This window comes from Strongylocentrotus purpuratus, unplaced genomic scaffold (genome assembly GCF_000002235.5).
Source record: "Strongylocentrotus purpuratus isolate Spur 01 unplaced genomic scaffold, Spur_5.0 spur5_scaffold_8, whole genome shotgun sequence".
NCBI classification, from domain to species: domain Eukaryota; kingdom Metazoa; phylum Echinodermata; class Echinoidea; order Camarodonta; family Strongylocentrotidae; genus Strongylocentrotus; species Strongylocentrotus purpuratus.
Genome location: NW_022145614.1, coordinates 27,610,610 through 27,635,202, shown reverse-complemented (window position 1 = coordinate 27,635,202; position 24,593 = coordinate 27,610,610). Strand labels below are relative to the sequence as shown.

Genomic DNA, 24,593 nt, shown 5'->3' with positions numbered 1-24,593 from the left:
GAGGAAAGGGAAAAAGATGAAATAAGACACGAAATAGGAGAAGAAGAAGAAAAGAGAAGGTACACGAATTAAGGAGGAAAGAAGGAAGAGAAGAGAAATAGGAGAGGAAATAGAAAATTTATGAGAAGAGAAAGCACGAAAAAAGATGAAGAAGAAGAAGAAGTGTAAGAAACAGAAGAAGAAGAGGAATGGGACAAGTACAATAGAAGCGTTATTTAGGGGGGGGGGGGGTTCGACGACCATGCACGACAAAATGGATAACCACTCCCATGCATCTTGCCCAATTTATTTATCATTTCATTCCTTTACAGTATATTGCAAGGTTCGTTAACTGGACACCTGACGTCATCCCGAATATAGTTTTAACGAATCCTTTTGATCCTGTAAGTCAACAGATCTTTGTAAGCCAGTGGTTTGACAACTTACCTTGGATTGAGGAGCGTCACTGCATTACTATGATTGTGTTCAAAAGAACTTTCACAAAAGGGGCACAATCGATAACTTATGTAAGAGCAGCGATCGAGGAGATGGTCTTATTGACTATGTAACCTCACATTCAAGCGGAACAATCGTTACTTGCAGAACGTTGGGTCGATTTAGGAACACGTCGTCACAAATATCCTCTAGCTCATTTTGCTCACACGGGATCCTGATCATTGGTCGCGCTACGGTTGGCAGATAGATATATATCATATGAACATAATTTATCCCGCATTTAGTTATTAACACGACATCAGGTTGTGTTCACCGCTCGCACCAAATTCACCGAAAGTTTCATCATCATCATCATCCAGCTTTAGCAACAAACTTGCATCTCGGCAGATTTGGCATTTGAATTGGATTTGAATCGGTCTTATTGTAAAACAAGGTTCGTATTGTTCAATTTCGATACTTCATCTACTTTGCTCACTTGCTTGTGTTATAAGGAAATATGATATGACGAACATTTTTAATCAACGATGTTTAAGGGAATTCTTCGATCATTAACCCTTTTTTAATCAAACTTTGTTGATGATGTATGAATAAAAACAAAGTGTTGAAAAACGAGCTTCGTCATCTGAAAGTTCATTTACAGAAATCGCTAAAGCGTCGAGTCAATAACTATGGCGCCCTTCTTGTTTCGAATCAATACTTCTGCCGTTGTTGTTCTGCTTCCTATAGGCAACAAAATGGCCACCTGAACGAGATATCAGAGTCTATCTGCAAATAACCTTAATGGAGTTTAGTTGAACTCTGTCTGTTTTATCAAAAGTATCGGAAAATAGCTTGCTCCAGAAAATGTATACAAATAAAGAAAACAACTTGCTTACTATAATGTGCTCTCTCCCCCCACCCCCCGCTCAATCGCCGTTCGCCGATACACCGGCTGGCTGATTCGCCTCTAAATATTTTCTCAAGATTTGGGACCCCCCCCCCCCCTCTTGCCCCCGGCTGGATCCGCCCCTGAATGTAGGAAGTATGCGATGCTATTCTACATGATTATATCTTGCAGTGTTGAAGAAAAAAAAGAAGAGAATTTCGTAATTTAGAACCAATGAAATGGTTTAAAACTTAATTACTGTGAAAGAAACACAGGTGACAACAGAAAGCCGATATGTATTATGAGGTACCACAACCTAATATTGCTTGTTGTTTTTAAAAACGTATATATTTGTAAAACTCTTAAAAGATGTCTTGTGTCTCTGTAATGCATACACTCTGTTTAAATTTTAGCAATAAATTGCCCTCAATTTAACGTGAAAATAATAAAGAGCTTTTTTTTTCGTTCGAATTGGTTCTTACAAAAGGTGTATTCATGTTCGAAAACTAAAATCCAAACCACGTGCTTTCAATCGTGTATATGATTTCCATAGGGGTTATATCTCTTTTCAGTAAAGAGTTATAGCAACGTATTGATTTGATTTCCATAAAATCGACAGTTTTGTCCACATGTGTATTAACTGTATGCATATACGTGTATTAGTGAGGACGTGTTTAATGTGTTTACATTGAGTTTTAAATATAGCATAATCTCTAACCGCCTTGAATCTGGTGCCGAAAGATGGATAATTAAACTACCTTCAAGTTAGTGTGGGAAATAAAAATTTGAGCCGAATAGGTGTTTTTTGTAGATAATATCTTTTCCGTCTAATTTTGGCCAGTATCTCGGTATATTATTAATATTAACTGTGATGTTTCAGGAATGTGTGTATCTGCTGCTTGTCATAATCTTACCCATTACCTTGCCAATATTTTGAATTTCCTAAAAATTTTGACAAATTTAAGAGTTTCATGGCGCTCAACCCCTAAGACGCAATACACAGGCTCTCCCACTGCACCCTATCCGTATAAAGATAGAAGTAGTTTTGGAGAGAGTGGGAGTTTTTAAATAGTTTTTAACAAACACTGGACCTATAACTGTTTACGCAATTTCTTGCTGTTTGCTGCCTCGAGATCACTGGGGCGAAGAAATATAACCAGTGGCGGATCCAGGGGGCACAGGGGGCACGTGCGGTTGGCTGCATGAGTCGTTGCGATTTTTTTCGGGACTAAACAAAAATATATATATGTTCTCTTTCCCATTGTGTGCCTGCCCCCCCCCCTCCCCCCGGTAAGAAATTCCTGGATCCGCCCCTGATAACTATCCCTATTCAGTGAAGGCCCCCCCCCCCCTGGACCCGCCACTGGTTACAAGACCGAAAGGTTAAAATGATTCCCGCTATATAATAAATAATATTGTTCTTAATCTACCGAATCAGTGTGAACTGATAAAGTCTTGTACCAAGACTACATCATGTACCCACGTGTATTACGAATGTGCGTGTTCATTCAAGTACGACTCGACATATATGTAACGCACAGCTGACGCAGATATGCTTATGTAAGGCTGGTGATCCGACTCTGAAGTATTGTTAATGACCATTTTAGAACATAAACTGCTCACACTTACACATCTATTGATTATTTGAAGGACTGCACTTAACAATCGACTATTCCATGCACTTCTGCGCGAGCGCTTCATCGCCCTTTTGAACAAAGCTGAGTTGGAGTTGCAAGAACCCGGCCCGCCTTAATTTAATATCAAGTTCAGCTTCACTAGTTCAAGATCCAATGCCAGGTCAGTCATTGTGTTCAGATACCGGTGCGAACATGGCCAGTGATGTTGTTGGTCTAGGAAAGCATTCGACTTGTAGATGTAGATTTGGAAGTAAACATTCATTATCCAACACGGTCGATTCGCCTGGATGCACCATGCCCTCGCCGAAGTCATCGACATCACCTACGAAACGCCCCCGTATGCAAGTACATGTACAAGTAAGTAGTGGTTCACATCGCTGTCGCTTTGTCTTCGCAATATGATGGAGAAATTCCACTGAATAATGATTTGATGAGCTGCCCCAAGCGAGACGGTGGCTTGAGACAGCTGCAGCTGCGCTGGTACGTGTAGCTAGACAGAAAAGTCCGTCCGATTTGAGGGATGCTAACACGACTTTACTTTAGTTAAGACCAGGCCAGGGAGATGGAGGGATCAGATTGAGTCCCTAGACTTTTCTTTAGCAATTTTATAGTGGAGCTATCTTCAAAATAATTGAAAATACACTTATTTTTGACGTTTGCTTGTTTTGGTCTGTAGTCTACATTGTAGTACGTCTGGTCTGACCGACTGGCTGTTGATGGATTTAGCTTTGGTTGGCTTCTGGGAATCGGATTGTGATCGTAAAAATGTGGGTCAGATGTCCATGGTCAGATTGAATTGGTTCATGCTATCGTTATGGTCCCGATTGCATATGCTTGACCAGTCAGGGGGTTCCCCTGGCTTTGACAGTGAGGATGGGGCCTCCTTACAGTAACAGGCTGTGTTTTCTGATCTTCTTTAAATCTGCTAAGCTGTGATTGAGAAGGGATTTATGTTAATGATATACATTTGTTTAAATTTGTGTTCTGAAACTTCTTGTCATTTTTCTCCAATGGAGACATAACATATTAAAGGTCCAAGGACATGGCTAAAGTAAAGGCTCGTTCAGAAGCGGATCTAGAGGGGGGGTTGGGGGGTTGCAACCCCCCCAAAAAAAAATCCGGGGACCATTTTTTTAAATCTTATCTTTTTTTTTAAACTTGTAATTTTATTTTATTCTATTTCTATGTATTTATTTCATTTATTATTATTATTATTATTATTATTATTATTATTATTATTATTATTTCTTTTTGGGGGGAGGGGGGGGGGGTTGGGCGAACAAATGTCACAGAGTCCCTTGCCCCCCCCCCCCCCATCAGCTTTTTTGAGGACACGGGCCACCGCCGAAGTGACAAGCTAGGCCAGCGTTGCCGATTCTCATTCCCAAAATCCCCACATTAAAAAAAAAAAAAAAATTGGGGGATTGTTGAAGTCTTTAGGAATGAAAAATAAATATTTGGGAATGAAAATAATATTGAGTTTTATGAAAAACGAATTTGGGGATTTTCTGTCAAAATTTGGCAACTTTGGGGATATTTTAAGTGTCGTTTGGGTGGGGATTTTGTGAAGATTTAACCTGGCAACGCACGCTGAGCTGGGCTGCTCATTTCCTGGATTACTTGTTCAAGTTGCTCACTTTTTTATCAGTCTGGTCTGAGTGTAGTGACAAGCAATATGGAAGCAAACAGGGCAAAGAAGTTGCGGCAATCCAGTCTCGCATCTTTTTTTACTGGAAGGTATGTTTGAATCATGCAAAAAAGTTGGCATATAGGGTAAATTACTATACATGGGGGTGTAATACGGACGTGTTGTAATACTACAATTTGAGTAAATAAAACACATCCAGCGCCCACGCTTCGCGGGGAAACAGGCGCGGATCTACGGGGGGGGGGGGGTTTAGGGGGTTTAAACCCCTCCCTTGGGCGGCCCAAAAAACAAACCAAAACAAAAGGGGGGGGGGAAAGGAAAAAAAAAAGAAAAAAGAACGCACGCTGGAGAGAAACCCTTTCAAGTGCAAATATTGTGAGAAGATATTCAACTCATCTGGTAACTTAACCAAACACATGATAACTCTGGATATAACTGTGTACTGTTACTTGATTTAAAAAGACGTTATCATGCACTGCTTTTTATGGTCTCCATTGTGTTAATAGATGCCAGGAAAACATCACTTACGGGGTTCAAATAAACACCAAAAAAAAAATTGGTCAACCCCCCCCCCCCCCCCCCCCCCCCCCCCTTAGCAAAAAGCTAGATCCGCCCCTGTCGTTCCTATATATGAAAGGGGGCAGCTTTTGTTCATTTTATTGTAAGATATTAGCAAAACACACTTTATATTTCTGTATCTTATACTATAGTCGGTAAGCATATAATTATTCATGTATAGACTGAAAAATCTGTCTGCTTTGAGGAGTTTTCCAAAGCATATTTTGTCTTTTGACGCTCTCCAGGAGATTTAATTCGGTTAAAGTTGTCTCGGAGGGACATATCCCTGATCTTTTTTTAATAGTTTTTCCTAATACAGTACCTGTAGATTGACCCTAGGATCTATGTTGTATGCAGATGTCATCCTCGATTGCCATTCAATAATAGAGAAATACAAAAATAACAACACCGTCACAGTTTTCTGTGTCACGTATCAGAATCAGAAAAGGTGTATTGTTCCTTATATTGTCTGGCCTTCTATGTTGTTGGTTTCCAGTTACCACATAATGGAACAATTAGAGATGTCTGTAACTGGGTCATTGAGCAAAGAGGTGACAACTTTTTTTCAAGACAGCTAGGATTGATTTTTTAGGGCTAAATTATTCCTATATTCTTCAATTTTTTTAATTTTTTTTATCTTTTAAAACTTTTATTTATCAAGTAATTCGTACATACATCATGATAACAATAATCATAAAAATCACTGCACAATAATTACAAAAGGTAAGAACAGATGAAATACGTCCAACAATACAGAAATAGTGGATAACACTTTATTTTCTACAGTATATATCATAGGATTAAAATCAAAATACTTCTTCCACAGGGGACCATTTCTTATAGTGCGTCTTTAGTAGAATCAGTTGTAAAGAATGCAAATTCTCGTCTGAAATTTTTGTCCAGATATCAAAGTTGTATGGATTTAAAAGCAAGACGTACACTCTGTTTTGCTCTTATTCAATGTTTATTTGACTATGCTAACCCTGCATGGTATAGTAACATAAACAAGTCAGATCAAAAGAAGTTTAAGATTATACAGTATACGAATGATGCACAGGTTTGAGTGCATCGGTAGGAGATTTGTGCACAAGGTACCTTTGAATGGTTTGAACCCACGAGGCACAGCCGAGTGGGTTTTAGATCAAATTCAAAGGTACCGCGTGCACACAATTCCACCGACCCACGAATTAAACCTGTGCATCATCTGTTTCATAAAATGGGGCCCCCAAAATCGTAAAAAATACAAAAATCTGTTATTTTACAAATTTACCGGGTGCATGGCAAATCATGCTTTCCAGTAATTACCGGACGCATGATTTTTGTCATAGCCATGCTTTCCGGTAATTTCCCTGCAATCTGATTGGTCAATTACTGGGTTACCGGAAAGCATGATTTCATGAAACTTATCATGAATTTTTTTTTTTTTTTTTAAATTGTCAGTTTACATTAAACTGTTAACTCTATTTATTTTTTTTAATTAAAAATTAATAAATTAAAAAAAAAAAAATTATAGAAAAAAAAAAAAAAAATTAAAAAATTATTAGAATTATCAAAAAAGAACTATTTATCACAAACAAAATTATCCAAAAAAATTATTAAAGAAAAAGAAAAAAATTATTAAAGAAAAAAAAAATTATCAAAAAAAGTTATCAAAAAAAATTATGAGAATTTTCAAAAAACTATTGGGTGCATCCAGTAAAAATAACTTCACAGTAATTGACCATTTAGATTGCAGGGATTCTTCTACCCATCTTATAGAACAAAATGGTGAGATTTATCAACTGTTCTGGTCCAAGGCAAGAACTCATGTTGGCTACAGCGAACTTTCTAAAGCTGGTTTTCTTGAAGTCGACCAAAGATCAAAACAACTCGTATTGCATCACGTGCATAAAATATATCATACTAGGTCGAATCATTATATTCGATCCAACTTCGATCTTGTTACTGACGTACATGATTATAATACAAGAAATAGCCGATTCAACTTTAACTTACCAGAAAGAGTAGGTAGTATTGGAAATTCGTTTTATTACAATGCCATAAAACATTGGAATTCCTTTCCCAATGGTGTAAAAGAAATAGGAAACTATGATCATTTTAAGAGGAAATAAAAAGGAATACCTAATACTTGACAGTCAGAGAAGAGAAGTGAATGACATGTTATATGATTGAAATTTTTATTCTTCTGTCGGTTCATACTTTTTCATGTTGTATATACTTATGTTTTCATACGTTATAGAAATTCTACAAATTCATCATTATTTTCCTCTTCTTCCTTCTCCTCTTTTTCTTCTTCTCCTTCTTCTTTTTCTTCTTGTACTTAACATCATTTCTATCATCAGTTTACCGTTGTTATTATTATTATTATCTTTAATAAGTAGTTCTTTTAATTTTCTTATCTGTCTGTGAATATTACTATTTTAACTTATTAATTTTATACATGTCTGTAAGGGACCCCACTGGAAATAAGCTCTCAAGCTTTCGTGGGTTATCCTGTTCAAGCTGCCTTATTTTTTATCTGTTATTATTGTATATTGTTGTATGTTGGAAGCTTGTGGAATAAAAATCAATCAATCAATTCCTTCAATCTTCTTTTGTTTTGCAATGTCAAGTTCTATGTATTTTGTGTTACTGATAAAAGATATTAGCCCACTTAAACATGGTTTAGCGTTTTTGCATTTTTGGATATAAATATATCTTTTAAACATAAGCAACAAGTGATTCAATATATATATTCTTCAAATTACCAACAATAATATTTTCTTTCATTACTACGTTGTTAAAATGAAATGTTTCTGAAAACAATTTATAGACAATATATAAAAAATTCAAATTTGATCGAAAAACAATGATTTTTTAAATCGCTCAACAAGTTGCCTATACAAGGATTTTAAAGCTTGGTTTCCTATTTTAGATTCCTGGCATCAAGCACAATATAGCCGCAAAACAAAAATGGATGCAGTACGTTGTGCAGAAATTTTGTTCCCTTTGTATTCACTCAACTCATGCATCCGGCATATTTTTTAGGACTCTGGAAAAACTCTGAACTGCAAGTCATTGAGCGAACCCCACAAAATGTGGAATGATTCATTGATTGTCCTGAAACTGAAAAGGATAAAAGACTTTTATACATTATGTGGACCATCACCATTACTTGCCTCGGGCTTGCTTTATTAAAGATAAACTTGAGTACTGGTAATGCAATTGCATTGTGAAAGAAAAGGTGTGGAATGGATCAGAAAAGTTGATCATATAGCATGTAAGTAATGGTGTGTAATGCAAGGTTCTAGAGTCATCAAAATCATCATAAATTTGGCAGAGTCTTGGTAAAGTAACAATCACTTACACAGATAGATGTATATGGGACAACACACATGGTGTCGGGGCTAGTACTACCCTGATTTCCTTATCTTTCTATGCTCATTACTCAGCCAGTATACATTTTCTTCTAAAATTGTTTGGCACATGACATTTATTTGTAATCTTGAACATACAGTGTAAGTTTCGTTAGATTCTGTGAGAATTCATTTTCTTTTTTTACCAGAACTCAAGTTTATCTTTAAATAGCTGAACTGTTGTTGGGTTCTGATTTGTGTAGTCTACAAGCATAGACACAGTGTTTCAACAACAAAGAAATTGAGCCCTATTTAACTAATTATTAACCTGATGCTGGGTTTAGGGGCATTCCTTCGAAACTGGGAGGTCTAAGTTTTCAATTTGTGAAACGTGATTTAAGACCCAGGTTTAATTAGAACTGAATTAGTTGATTATGAACCATACATTAGCTATGAAGAGGATTAAATAAAACAATTCATTTACAAGAACCATGAAAAAACAAACACTGTAGAAATCTACTTTCCTGGTATGAATCAATCATTGTCCTCTCCACCCCTTGGGAGAAAAAGAGAATTATATATTTGTTTGTATTCACTGGATTCACATTTTGCCCTTTGATTGGCTCTTGGTTCCCCTTTGTTGAATGCATTATTAACAAAAACAGGGTTGGCATATTTTCCGCTTCGGAGGCTTCCCTTACCGAAAAGGCAGGCCTGCTTCTAGCCTGCATCAAGCCTGCATAGCTGCTAAAAAGCAGGCTAATTCCTTAGCAAGCACTGACCTGCAAAAACGCCGAAATATGCAAATTAGGCAGGCTTAATTTAGCCTGTACATTTTAAAATCAGGCTTATTTTAGCCTGCAAAATCATTTTAACCTGCTCAATTAGCCTGCAAAATTGCCCTGCTTTTTTAGTATGCAAATTAACCTGCTTTGTTAGCCTGCAAAAACGCTGAAATATGTAAGTTATGCAGGTTAATTTTAGCATGCTAATTTAAAATGCAGGCTAACAAAAATGAAAATATCTGATTGCCATCACTATCAGTACAAGACTTCTATTGGTATATCGACTCGGTAGAGGAACGAGGGATAAATTGATACATCATAATCAATATTTGCAAGTGTCCACCAATAGGAATATTCTAATCTCAATTGCATTTAGACCAACTCCATCACAAAGATCATTTGAAGTTAGTACAAGATTGACTTTTGTGAAAGTACAGGCTCATACACCTATATATAAAAATCATACATGCTATTTCTAATTGGTTAGTAATCGTATAATCAATATATCTATTGCTAAAACGTGAATGTAAGTGTGATCAGACAAATAATCTATTGGTCAATAATTTCCAAAGAAAAATACAATCACAAAATTGATATGTGCATTAATTGTCATAATTTGCTTAACAATTAATCATGATAAATGTATTTTTCTGTGAGACGTGTAAAGTAATAATGAATATTCATGAGATACGTATTGCAGGTTAATTTTAGCATGCTAATCGAAAAGGCAGGCTAACATAAATGAAGGTTTCTATTGGTTTCTATTGGTCCCATTGGGTTCAATTAGTCTTATTGGTTTATATTGGTCCTATTGTTCCTATTGGTAGATCTATTGGTCTTATTGGTTTCAATTGGACCAATTGGCCCCATTAGATATTTCAAATGGTTTCAATTGGACCAATTGACCCCATTAGACTTAAATGGGACTTCAATTGGACCAATCAGCCCCATAGACTGTAAGGTTTTCAATTGGTTTCAAATATATCTTTTCTTCATATAAGTTGCAATTTAATCCAATTAAGATATTTATGAAACACAAGACTATATCAATGTTATAACTATGACCTAAAAGCATTGCTCTCTCTTTAGGCTCCATCATATTTCTTCCTTTATTTAACTTAGTCTTATGTATTATTCTGTTCGTTTGTATAAATGCATCCCCCCAAAAAAATGATTACCAAAAATGTAACATGCCATATGTAATGAAATAAACATGTGAAATATGAAAATAAACTGAAATTGAAACTGAATTGGACCAATTGAAACCAATTGAGTTCCCATTAAAGTCTAATGGGGCCTAGGCCAATTGGTCCAATAGGGCCAATCTGGACCAATTTGGACCAATTGAAACCAACTGAAGTCCTATTAAAGTCCCAATGAGACCAATTAAAACCAACTGAAAAAATGAAAATTAAATTCAATTAAATTTTTGTCTTGGGATGCCTCCCCAAGCGCTCGAAACCTCGCTTGCTCGGCTTTCTATGAACCTATTTTTGTTTAAACTCTTGAATCACCCCTGATATATAACATTAAACGTGCATGTGAAAAATAACCTGCAGGCTACATGTAAAAAGCAATAACAGGTTAAATTTGTGTTCTAAACCTGCTCAGAGGACATTTCTTCAGACTGCAGGTTTAACAAATTATGATAGAAATTTACATGCTAAAGATTAAACTGCATCTCATCTGGCATGCTAAAGATTTAACCTGCTAAAACTGTATTTTGCAAAAGGCATGCTAATTTTAAACTGCAGGCTGAGATTTAGCCTGCTTAAACTGTAAGACTGTGTTTTGCAAAATGCATGCTAATAACAGGCTAAAATTTAACCTGCTAAAACATGTAAGACTGATTTTGCAAAATACAGGCTAAAATTTAACATGCAATAGAATAATTAGCATGTATTTAAGATTGCAGGCCAGACGCAGGTTCAAAGCAGGTTAAATAAGCCTGCGTTTTCGGTAAGGGTTATTTCCCGGACGCCGGGAAATATGCGGTATTTACCGGTATTTACCGCTTTTTACTTTACTTTTTAGCCTTGATGAATGCTGAATCAGCCATTTTTCAAACTCTGCCAAAGAAACTGTTAGTCCAGTTGAAAGAGAAGAAGAAGAAGAAAGGAACTATATGTCATTTTGTGTAATGTTATGTAGATTGACATACAGTTATTTTTATCTCTCTCATTTAAATGTCAAGAAAGATAGATCTTCAAGTTCTGTTAGTCCCATTGAAAGATAAGGAAAAGAAGGGAAAAAAGAAGAACTGTGCTGCCTTTTATGTTATGTAAATTGACAAACATTTAAACAAAAATGGTACGGTCTATCTTTGCCAAACAACAGCAAGTCAACATATGATACCTTGTTAAAAGCAGCAAGTGAGAGTTTTCTGTTGCATATTTGAAGTACACCTGTACATGTACATGCATGTACCTGCAAACACCAATACAACGTAGCTTGAACAAATACATCTTAGCAGTGAAGTGTCAATAAAGAAGATAAACATGGAGATTAATTCTGGTACCATATATCTAAAGATCTATATTTGTACCAAACAACAGCAAGTCAACACATGGATACCTTGTTAAAAGCAGCAAATGAAAGTTTTTCTGATGCATATTTGAAGTACATGTACATGTACCTGCAAACACCGGTACAATGCAGTAGCTTGTTAAAAGCAGCGAGCAAGAGTACTTGTACAGGTCTGCAAACACTTAGCATGAACAAATATATTTAAGCAGTGAAGTGTCAATGCAGGAGATTAACTTATTCTTTGTATAACAAATGAAGAACCCTGGGCCAGGATTGTGAATAATTAGTAACTTAATTATATCATTTTAGTCTTCTGCTCTTGCAGTTTTGAAAGAAACCTAAATTCCTCACGAGCAGCATGCAACAATGATATCTAAAGAACTACATGTATGAAACCATAAAATTCTTTTAATCCCCACCTCTTTGACAAATTACAGACATTGTACTGTGGTTGCTGGGAAGTCGATGCACTTGGTTCATTTGGCAAAATATTTGCACTATTCATCCAAAATAATAGAATTCACTTTGTTATGTAATAGTAGAGATTTTAAAACTTTAATGTTGGTACAGGAGGCTGGTCCCCCTAATTTACCAAATACAACATAAAACATAAAAGCGCACCAAATTGACCAGAGCTGATGTACAATTACACATAAAACCTTCTTAAGCCTAGTTGTCGACTAGTTACATATATGTACTGTAGCCATTATAGGAGACCAAACAAAAAAAGGGTATGGGGTACGGGGTCCCCCAAAATGAATAATAATAATAATCTTTTCAGTTATTTCCCCCTAAGTACAACGACATCCCATTGAAACGGAACTTCAATGGGACTTTAGTGTGTACTTATGACAGTTTCATGAAACATTGCCTTGATTATCAATGTCTGAACATTTTTGACAAGACATGTTAACGAGCAAACGATAGTCATTTTTGTTTTCTTCTATTTTTCTATTTCAGAATCACACCATGAACGGACATTCTGAGATCATGGCAGGATCTAACAACAATGTTGGTGAGGTACTAAAGGTGATGGTGACTGGAGGTGCTGGCTACCTTGGGACTACCATTGTACCTATGCTCCTGAACCGTGGCCATCAAGTCAAGATCTACGATCGTCTCAGCTGGGGTGTACAGTCTATCCTACCTATCGTAGGGTCTCCCAATCTCACCGTTGTCCGCGGAGACATCAGAGACAAGGACAAACTAGCCAGAGAGATGCAGGACTGCAACGCTGTCATCCATCTGGCCGCCATTGTTGGCTACCCTGCCTGCGAGAAGGATCCTGAGGAAGCCAGGCAGATCAACGAAGAAGGCACAGCTAACATCGTCAATAACCTTCGACCGGACCAGCGGCTCATCTATGCTTCCACAGGCTCGTGCTACGGAGCAGTCAACGGCACTTGCACAGAGGAAACCCCCATCAGTCCACTCACCCTCTACGGAAGCACCAAGGCCAAGGGAGAAGAGCTGACCCGATCAGTGGGCGGCGTCGGACTCCGACTGGCGACCGTGTTTGGCATATCTCCAAGGTTACGCCTTGACCTCCTAATCAACGACCTGACCCACAAGGCTGTCACTGTGAAGCACTTTGACCTCTATCAGGGTAGCTTCAGAAGGACCTTCCTGCACGTTAAGGATGCTGCTAGGGCATTCCTCATTGCTATTGACAACTACAAGACCATGAGCGGCCAGGCGTACAACGTCGGCCACGAATCTATGAACATGACCAAGAGGGATGTCGCTGATACCATCCAAGATCTTGTCCCGGAGTGCAAGATCACCACTTCCAACAGCGGAGAGGACAAGGACAAGCGTGACTACGAGGTGTCATACGCAAAGCTACGCGAGCTTGGATTCAAGCCCACTGTCTCCGTCCAAGACGGTGTCAAGGAACTGCTCAAAGTAGTTCCCCACATGACCGAGAACGAAGTGCGGATCGCACGCAATGTGTAAGGAGTGTGTGTGTGAAAAAAGTGCAAATATCAAGCTATCACTTTATTCAGAAAAGCAGGGTCCATGTCTCTCGATCTATAAATCACTGGATATGAAAGAGACATTGTTATGTTTAAAATCACAATATTTTCAATGATTATTACAACAATTGTATAACAATAACAATCATGAAATAATATTATAGGTCCATATAGATTTCCAAGTCATGTTATAGACTTGTTGGTGTTTGCAAATGACCTACATATGCAGCGGTAGAGTAGAGAGAGATAATATTATATTAACAATTTATATGATCATTTTGAACAATGTCCATTTTCTTTTTTTGCAAAGTGTAGAATGAAATACAAGAGAACATAGTCATATGCCTAGCCTGTTCATATACTTACAGCTGTATTCCTAGCCCTTTAGAGTGCTTTTAAATTGATCCATATGTTAGATACATGTCTTCAGCTGTTCAGATACATTTCTCTTCAGCTGTTCAGATACAACATTTCTCTTTTCTTGTGGACTGGAAATGAATGTGATACAAAGCAAAAGGGGGGGGGGGAGGGTGATAAGCCCCTAAAATGTTTCAACAGCTGTAGGATATGACAAGGACAAGAAAAAGATAAACTATTCTCATTACTTTCAAGTAACTTCATGCTTAATGGTGCTGTTCAATATTGCATTTATTCTAAGTATGATTCTAAGTCATTCCGTTTTCTGGAAGTACTAGTAATTAATACAAGCTGAAAAGGGATGGAAATGTGAACTACAGTATAGGAAAGAGTTGTCTGCTGAAGCATGTAACAATACTTGCATAATTTACATCCTATTCATGATCTAAACAATCATACATGTATGTACCATCATATTTTATAATTCTTGATTCAGATAAGGATATGACTAATATGTTTTTGTGCAATGGTTGTCTGTAAGCTGTCATGATTAGAAAGTCTCTCACTGCAACACCAGCATATGATATAGCAGTACAGGTATCACGAAAAATGCTGGTAAAATATGACTGTCTTCACCAAATTTAATACATTCTAATGTATTTTTCAATGCATTGTCTTATCTTTACTTATAAACGTTGAGAGTCAGGTCATTTGGTTGTAATTGATATTGCTAAGTTCAAGTGAAAGTACTTGTCTACCGATCATTCTTTTTAGACAACATTCTCAAGAAGCTTGTATTATGTATGCACATTGTTCAAAGCAACCTGTTACTAGTATTAAACGATTGGAACTTTAATGAAATGCAAAACCTTCAGAAAAGTTCCAGGAAATGCTGTATTATACATCTTGTTTTAACAAAACCTGACACCTTCTAAGCTATCAGAATTGTATTGCAATTGTAAAGAATGGGGAGTATGTTTGAAAAAATTGTTTGAAAGTAGCATCTACTTTTACCTTTGATGGATGCAGCATTTTTTTAACCATCATGATCTGGAAATTTTAATCAATGTGGAGACTAGAACTGTCCTATCAAAAAAAAAAACAGAACTGGTCATATAATTAATTGCTACAGGTGGCATCTGCTTTTATGTGTGCTTTGTTTCTATTAAAAAAATGCATATTTATTTTATGAAATATGGTACGCAATCTAGCCTGAACAAATACATGGAAATATGAAATGGTGTACGGTATCTCATTTCTTACACATAAAATCTACGCTTGCACATTGTGGTCTTTATAGAGTTACACAGACATTGCATTTGTTGAAGTAATGAATGAAAATAAACTATAAAGATGCTGATTGTGCCTTCAACAGTAAGGTCTAATTGCACCCTGAACATTGTATATAGTGCACGGAGAACAACCACCATCACTTCACCAACAGCACATCACCAACAGCACGCAACACAGCACAACCCTCTCCAGGACAGCGTTCACGCTTTTGGGAGAGTAATTCTTCAAGGTTCAAGGTTCAAGTTTCACTTGTCAGATACATGTAGGTGGCAGCAACAACTTCTAATCAGTTTATGATGATGATAATAATAGTAATAATAATTATAACAATAGTGGAGTTTTTTATAGCACTCATGTCTGGCACATTGTCACTCATGGTGCTACATTACTTTTTCCCTGGCTTTAGCAAGGCTGCCATTACAGCGCTCAACCATTCCTGCCAGGATCCATTTACTTCACCTGGGTGGAGTTTGGCAATTCTAGATTAAAGTCTTGCCTAAGAATATAAGTCCTGCGACAGGGATTCATGATTGAAGGAGGACTTGATTTTGGACAATCTTTTGCATAATTTTGCATAATTTTGCAGCCCCTTTGTACTTTTTTGTACGGCAGAAAACATGTCATAAGTAGTTTTGTTTGGAATGTTTTTTTGTTTAATACTTGAAATATTGTGAACAGTGGTTCGAACATTCAAAAGACTAGAGACTGAATAGAGGCTGAAGTAGTCTTAGTTGTGTATACATTTTAAATGTATTCTTGTATCCATGTTGGTTCATGTGGTGAGGCATGGGTTAGAAATTCAGAGGTTTGAAAAGACTATTTAATGAGATTAATACTTAAAGATATTTATGCTCAAAACTGTTGGTGATGAATACTTGATTGGTAGAATACACCTTGATTTTGTGCTGTTCACATATTTATTATTCAATACATGCGTGCATATGGATGCAAGTAACTGTATACTTGCAAACTAGTAACTTATTTCTTAAAAATTTTGTTAGCCTATTTTTTTTTAAATTTACACTTTAACATTCTTGTTTTTATTGTAAACATGCTGTAGAGGATATATATACTTTTTTTTTTTTTATTTACAGTTGACGTGATCGCTCCTTGTGTTTAATTATACGTTTTCCTTGAAAGTAAGCTAATCATGTTTTATGATGGTTTTAGTACTTCCGGTAGGTCCTATGTGTACTCACGACATGTCTCGTTTTTAGGTAGTTCAATGAAAATAAAGAAGAAAGTAAATCTTAAGAAAATAGTAATGACTGACTTTGAATTTCTTTTGCCCTGTTCATGGACTCGATCTTAAATAATGATGATGTTGATGATACTGACAATTACGATGATCATGGATTTGATGATAATGGTGATAATAATAAAAATAGTGATGATGATGATAATATTAATAATAATGATGAGGATGATGAGGATGAGATGATGATGATGATGATGATGATGATGATGATGATGAGGATGATGATGATGATGATGATGATGATGAGGATGATGAGATGATGATGATGATGATGATGATGATGAGATGATGATGATGATGAGGATGAGATGATGATGAGGATGAGATGATGATGATGAGGATGAGATGATGATGATGATGAGGATGAGATGATGATGATGATGATGATGATGATGATGATGATGAGATGATGATGATGAGGATGATGATGAGGATGATGATGATGAGGATGAGATGATGATGATGAGATGATGATGATGATGATGATGATGATGATGATGATGATGAGATGATGATGATGAGGATGAGATGATGATGATGATGAGGATGAGATGATGATGATGATGATGATGATGATGATGATGATGATGATGATGATGATGAGGATGAGATGATGATGATGATGAGGATGAGATGATGATGATGATGATGATGATGATGATGATGATGATGATGATGATGATGAGGATGAGATGATGATGATGATGAGGATGAGATGATGATGATGATGATGATGATGATGATGATGATGATGATGAGGATGAGATGATGATGATGATGAGGATGAGATGATGATGATGATGATGAGGATGATGATGATGATGATGAGGATGAGATGATGATGATGATGATGATGATGATGATGATGATGAGATGATGATGATGATGAGGATGAGGATGAGATGATGATGATGATGAGGATGAGATGATGATGATGATGATGATGATGATGATGATGATGATGATGATGAGGATGAGATGATGATGATGATGATGATGATGATGATGAGATGATGATGATGATGATGATGATGATGAGATGATGATGATGATGATGATGATGATGAGATGATGATGAGGATGATGATGATGAGATGATGATGGTGATGAGATGATGATGATGAGGATGATGATGATGAGGATGAGATGATGATGATGATGAGGATGATGATGATGAGGATGAGATGATGATGATGATGATGAGATGATGATGATGAGGATGATGATGATGAGATGATGATGATAAGGATGAGATGATGATGACGAGATGATGATGATGATGATTTGATTTGGTGTTTATTGTTGAATTTCTTTCTTCTTCCTTTTTTAATTTTTTTTTACTCGGAAATAATTATGTCTGGAAAAAGCCATGCATAATTATGATGTAGACCATGATATTTTGTATTATGCCCTTTTCTCGTCCGATAGTGAATTACCCAGAATTTTTATTTGGGTATATTACATAATGAAAGGAGAAAATGTGGATATAACACTGTTAAAACAGTTTGACAACCAGGCAGATCATTTTTTGTATGAATTTTGCCTGTGTGAAACGCAAAATTTTTCACCGTTCAAATGCAACTATATTCATAGAATCAAGCTGTACAATTTCATTGGTATTCATGCATGTAATAGGTTTTAGCTTGTTGTTCGGGGACCTTTCAGCAATACCTGAATATATGTCATGGAGAATAGACAGGGGATCTTAGTTTTTAATGATTTGAACATACTTTCCTCATATCCGATAAAATGAGTATTTAACACAATTTTGGTATAGGAAGAGAAAATGTTATGTTCAGAGGATGTTCTGATTTTGATACGTTTTCATTTTTCACTTATTGTAGTACCCCTACAGTAAAAGAGGGAGGAGTATGAATTAAATTTGTCAGAAGTAAATCCTTCTTTATATATCTACTTTTTAATTTGTTTATTGTTGAATTTTTGTTTTACTCGAAAATATGTCGGTAGAAAAGCCATGCATAAGATGTACATGATGATGTTTCGTATTATGCCCTCTGCTCGTAAATTACCCACTATTTTTGTTAGATATATAACATAATCAAGGCAGAGAATGTGAATATAACACTGTAACGTAGTTCGAAAACCAGACAGATTATTCCTTGGGTAGAATAAATGTCATGTTCAGAGGATGTTTTGATTTAGATACGTTTTTAACTTTTTCACTTATTGTAGTACTCCTAAAAAAGGAAGGATTATGAATCAAAGTTGTCAGAAGTAAATTTTCATTATATTTCCAGTCTTTGATTAATTTGTTGTTTATTTTTGAATTTTCTTATGTTTAAAGAAAAAAGACTGAGGTATTCATTTTTGGGAAAGAAACTTCTGAGGATTCTAAAAGTTATATTTTTGACTTGCAAGACAGCAACATTACACTCATTTTAGTTCATTGGCAGTGGAGAGTAGTACTTTTAGTTTAGTTCTGGATGGAGGATTTCAACGCTAAAGAATGTATTCAGATATACACTGTATATCTCATAAGAAACCATGCGCATACCTTCAACAGGTGTCTTCCTTTATAAATTTCAATAAGCCTTTGTAGAAATGTACTTGCTTGAACTCTTGAACTTAGGATGTTGCACCATCTATCTCTATCTCTCTTTCTGTTACACTCCCTGCTATGTAAATTAATGTAAATCGTTGCTCTCGTATTTCAAAGGGTCTTGAGAGGATTTATTTTGGCCACAATGCTGTTGCCCGTGGCTTGTCTGGCGTGTCGTTATTCGACCTTTGTGTTTGATGTTTGTGTTTTTGTATGTTTGTTAGTTGTATTTATATTGAAAAAATCTTCCACAGGTAGTTCGTCGTCTGTTCGCCTCGGTACTCTCGTCTGATGCAGGGTGACATTACTTTTATTTCAATGAATTGTCACGGCCTAGCAAATGATAAGAAAAGAGAAGATGTTTTGTTATATTTGAAATCTAAACAATATGATGTATGTTGTATTCAAGACACTCATTTCACTCCTGACATAGAAACAGAAATATGTCGCAAATGGGGAGGCAAGTGTTTTTTCTCTTATCATACATCCAGCTCTAGAGGAGTAGCAATTTTGTTTAAGGATACTATTCCGGTCAAAGTTAATCAAAGTAGAATAGACAATGGTGGAAACTTAGTAGTTTTAGATTTGACATTATATGAGTACGACATTACACTGGCGTCTTTGTATGGCCCGAACACTGATAATCCATTTTTTTATACTGATTTACAACGTATCATAACAGAGATCGAAATTCCACATGTTGTTATTAATTTTGTGGAGACTGGAATTTAGTGCAGGACCAGACCCTTGATACTCATAATTATGTTCATGTAAATAATCCTAGGGCGAGACAGCAGGTTAAAAATATGAAGGACGAATTAGATCTATGTGACCCATGGAGAATTAGATATCCTGTGAAAAAATATTACACGTGGCGCCAGCCGAACCCTTTTAAACAAAGTAGATTAGACTTCTTTTTTATATCATCAGAATTACTATCATTAGTTCATAAATCTGATATTTTATCTGGTTATCGAACAGATCACTCATTAGTTCGTCTTAGCTTGACTTTAAATAAAATTAAACGGGGTCCGGGAATTTGGAAATTTAATAATTCTCTATTAAAAGATGAAAATTTTGTGTCAAAAATTATAAAAACTATAAAAGAGACAATTAAATTTTATGCAAAAGATGAGGTAGAGTTTAATGAAAATGATAACATAGTTGGAAATTGTGAATTTTCTATCAATGACCAATTATTTTTTGAAACATTGATAATGCTATTGCGGGGTGAATCTATATCCTATGGCTCGTTCATTAAGAAACAAAACATCAGTCGGGAAAAGGAACTGGAAAGAAATATCGAAGTACTGGAACAAAGACTAGTGACATCGAATGATAAGACCGCATTACTAAAAGAATTAAGTGACAAAAAGTCACAACTTGAAACCTATCGCCTAAAAGTAAATGATGGAATTATCATGAGATCTAGAATCAAATGGATGGAGCTAGGAGAAAGGTCATCAAAATATTTTTTAAACTTGGAAAAACAGAATAAAGTAAATAAAGAAATACGGCAATTGTCAACAGAAAATGGAGATGTTATTAGTGGACAAGATGGTATATCAGGCTCGGTGTAAAAATGTCAGAGGTAAAAATGTCAGAGGAAAAAATGTCAGAGGTAAAAATGTCAGAGGTAAAAATGTCAGAGGAAAAAATGTCAGAGGTAAAAATGTCAGAGGTAAAAATGTCAGAGGAAAAAATGTCAGAGGTAAAAATGTCAGAGGTAAAAATGTCAGAGGTAAAAATGTCAGAGGAAAAAATGTCAGAGGTAAAAATGTCAGAGGTAAAAATGTCAGAGGTAAAAATGTCAGAGGTAAAAATGTCAGAGGTAAAAATGTCAGAGGTAAAAATGTCAGAGGTAAAAATGTCAGAGGTAAAAATGTCAGAGGTAAAAATGTCAGAGGTAAAAATGTCAGAGGTAAAAATGTCAGAGGTATAAATGTCAGAGGTATAAAATAAAAACAAAATCATGTGGCAAGTTTGTTATGGTTACACCCGGGCCATATATTAGGCTTATCGAAAAAGAACAGCGAGGGATATTCTGCAGTCGTTATTTCACCGCTGCTTTATTTTCTACTTTCCCAGTTAAAATTTATTTACCTTTCGGTCCCAAATTGTGACTTTTTGCCCGATTATTGCCGAAGGAAGACGAGGGGGGGGGGGGGGGTATTCTTCTTCTGGGGCACGGTGACCCGGCTGCTCTCCCCTTCCTCTTATATTATGCTTTGCTATATATCCTTCTGAACAGTGGTCAATGCCTAGGCAGAGCAGGCAGACTAATGGGACATGGTTTCTGTTCCGAGTTTCGCGCCTTGCAAGCAATCATCAGGCAATTATTGATAGCATTCTTAAAAGTACATGATTATCTTATACAACCTTGGTACAAATACCCCTAAAATAAGACTTAACTAATAAAATACAATTAGAATTACTCATCAGTAATTCTTATTATATTTTATTCAGGTATTGTATTAGTTAAGTCTTATTTTGAGTGTATTTGTACCAAGGTTGCGGAGGAATCATGTACTTTGAAGAATGCTATCAGTTGTCTGATGATCGCTTGCAAGGCGTGAAACTCGGAGTAGCAACCATGCATGTCCCATTAGCAGCGCTCAAAATACACGGGGGCGATTGCAAAATTTAAAATCGCCCCCGTGGAATTATAAAATAAAGATTATCTTTTCTGTTATAACTTTAACACAATATTGAGTTTCAATTTTCAAACCTTAAACCAATGAAATGGAACTTAGATTAGCGTGCAAGATTTCTCGTTCTATATGAGTATTTATTAACGATTCAGCTCGCAGTGCAGTGCTGCAGTCAGCAGTGGTTATAGGCCTACTGCGCCGTTAGTAACGGTACGTGTTCACGCTGCCGCCCCATATCTGCTGGAGCTGGAGGCGATCGCGCAAGGCAGAAACATGGTCATGGAGAAGTTTTTCGTCGTGAAAAGCGTATACCCGCTGAAATCTGGTGATTTCAAATGACCAGCAAATAGTGAACCTCGACCAGTAAACCAAAATTAGGGACTTTTAGATTTGCACGACGAGAACGTGGACTGCAACGTGTGACCTCCTTTTAAGGCACTGCCAGTGCTTAAAAGGACGTCACATGATTGTGACTGCCAGTGCCTTAAAAGGACGTAACACGTCCACGCAAATCTAAAAGTCCCTATTGGGAAGAAGAGGAAGACCAAGATGTTGTTGAATGATATGGTAACATGGGCAGATCTACAGGGGGGGGGGGGGGGGTTTAGGGGGTTTAACATTTTTGAGCAGACTCAGGCGACCGGTGAATATTAAAGCTGTGGGGGGATGCTGGAGAGGAGGACCACTAATTTTTTTATTTTTTTTAACTCTCACTTTCACCTATCCCAGATAACGTTAAGTTTTGTGTTGCTGCTTTATATGTAGATGATAATGCATGATTACAATAAATAGAGAGAGAGAGAGAGAGAGAGAGAACCACCATCATTATGCAATGGTTCAGGATTTGTGTAATGTACGTTTGAAACCATTTCTTAGCGTCTCAACCCTAAAAAAATAGCGAAACTATTTTTGAGGAAAAGCATTATACTGAACTGAATAAAGAATAATAACTTTAAATTGGCTCATACTAATACTGATACGGGCTTAATACAATGTGGTATCGGCACAGTAAGATCGGGTATTTGTATAGAGGTATTCCAAAATGACATTCTGATAATCAACATTTTGTTCTGTTATCATAATGTATATACGCATAATACAACTGATCTTTGTGATTTCTTAACGTGACATAGTTTCTTCTCCCCCTGCAAACAAAAAAGAAAACAAAGTTATTTAATAAAAGGATCATGGGACAAAACGATCATTGTGATTCAAATTGATGCAAGGATTTTTTTTTTAATATTAAGCAATGCTTTTCACCAGAATCTTCTTTGTAAAAACGACTTTTAAAAATCTCAGCCATGCAATTCTGCCACTGTGTTGTAAGATCACTTTCACATTAAGAGAAGTGTATTTCTTCAATGAGTATTTTGAATTGAATGGAACGTCTCAACTCAGTAAGCATGGCTGAGATTTGTAAAAGTTGTTTTTACAAAGAAGATTCTGGTGAATAGCAGTGCTTATTCAAACAAATATTTGAATCACAATCATTATTTGTCGCTTAATCCCTTTTAATGATCTGTTTTCTTGCTCGTTCCAGTTCAGTTCAGTTCATTTTATTCAAAACCACACAAAGCATGATATAATCTGTTACATAATAAAGAGACTGGTAATAGTACATCAATCAACATATTCTAACTTGATTACATAATAAACTGAATGGTTTTAGGACCCCTTTAGAAGCTAAGCTTGTGAGCGGGGCCCTATAGTCAACAAAGTACATACATTTACAGTAAAAAGAATGTTACGTATGATTATACAATGGATGAAAATACTAAGCTACAGAATATAGAACATACAAATACTCTCTCACACACACACGCACACACCCACACACACACACACTGACAAGTAGGTCCTTAGTGGTCAAAAAACATTTCAGAATAAGAAAATACTAAGATGCAAATAAACACTATGTCAGTCTTTCAAGTAGGTACGTTTTAGATAACCTTCTAAACCTAGAAAGAGTTTTTTTACTATTTTTTATATCATCAGGCAGACTGTTCCATTCTTTAATGCAAGGGGAGAAGAAGATATGTCATAGTGTGGTACGGTATGTCGAAACAGCCCCCGTACGACTTTTGTGCCAAAATTGATTATCAAAGTGGGGGGGGGGGGGGGGGGGCTAAAGTATTTACGATCAGGTAGAGGGTAGCGAGCGTAAATTGGTGTGGGGGGCTCAGGGGGTGGAGCCCCGGAAGCTCAGGGGTTTTAGGCATTTAATTACGGTCAGAGAAGCACAAATATTTTGATGCCGCATTTACGTCACTGGCAGGTCAGGGGGAGGGGGTTGTTAAGTTAAATTTACGTTATTATCCTACTTTTTTACCGGTTTGGGAGGCTAGGGGGGCGGGCCGTTAGAATCGGCCCGTGGATCCGCGCCTGTACAAAAAAGCACCAAAAACAGAATCGCTCAGTAAAGAAAGAATGTAAAGGTTGCTCAGAATAATGAGGAGGAAGTAATGTGCAGAACGAGAAGAAAGTCAGTAACAGCTATGTACATGTAGCTTGTAAATTTGTAAGAGGCAAAATGCTGATTATAATGAAATAGCAAAGAATTAAGGAGTATCATAGGTACCAATTCAATGGAAATTTGTATAAAAGAGAGCCCCCGTCAGTACTAAAAGAGCCCCCGTGAGAAGGCTCACGGGGGCTCTTTTTTGGGGGAAGAGCCCCCGTGGACAAAAAATTAATTTGAGCCCTGCCCAT

The 24,593-nt window shown here is 36.5% G+C and overlaps 1 protein-coding gene across 2 annotated transcripts; it reads left to right on the top strand.

The window, feature by feature from the left end:
- The first annotated feature begins 545 nt into the window (after positions 1-545).
- LOC579449 (dTDP-glucose 4,6-dehydratase) lies at positions 546-16,674 on the top strand. Of its 2 annotated transcripts, none has more exons than XM_779566.5 (2): positions 546-868; positions 12,750-16,674. In XM_779566.5, exon 2 carries the CDS (start codon positions 12,759-12,761, stop codon positions 13,743-13,745), a length of 987 nt encoding a protein of 328 aa, XP_784659.1. In that variant the 5' UTR covers positions 546-868; positions 12,750-12,758; the 3' UTR covers positions 13,746-16,674. The 2 variants fall into 2 exon arrangements, with proteins under 2 accessions (XP_784659.1, XP_003728292.3); XM_003728244.3 differs by lacking the exon at positions 546-868 and adding an exon at positions 2,805-3,294.
- Positions 16,675-24,593: the final 7,919 nt, after the last annotated feature.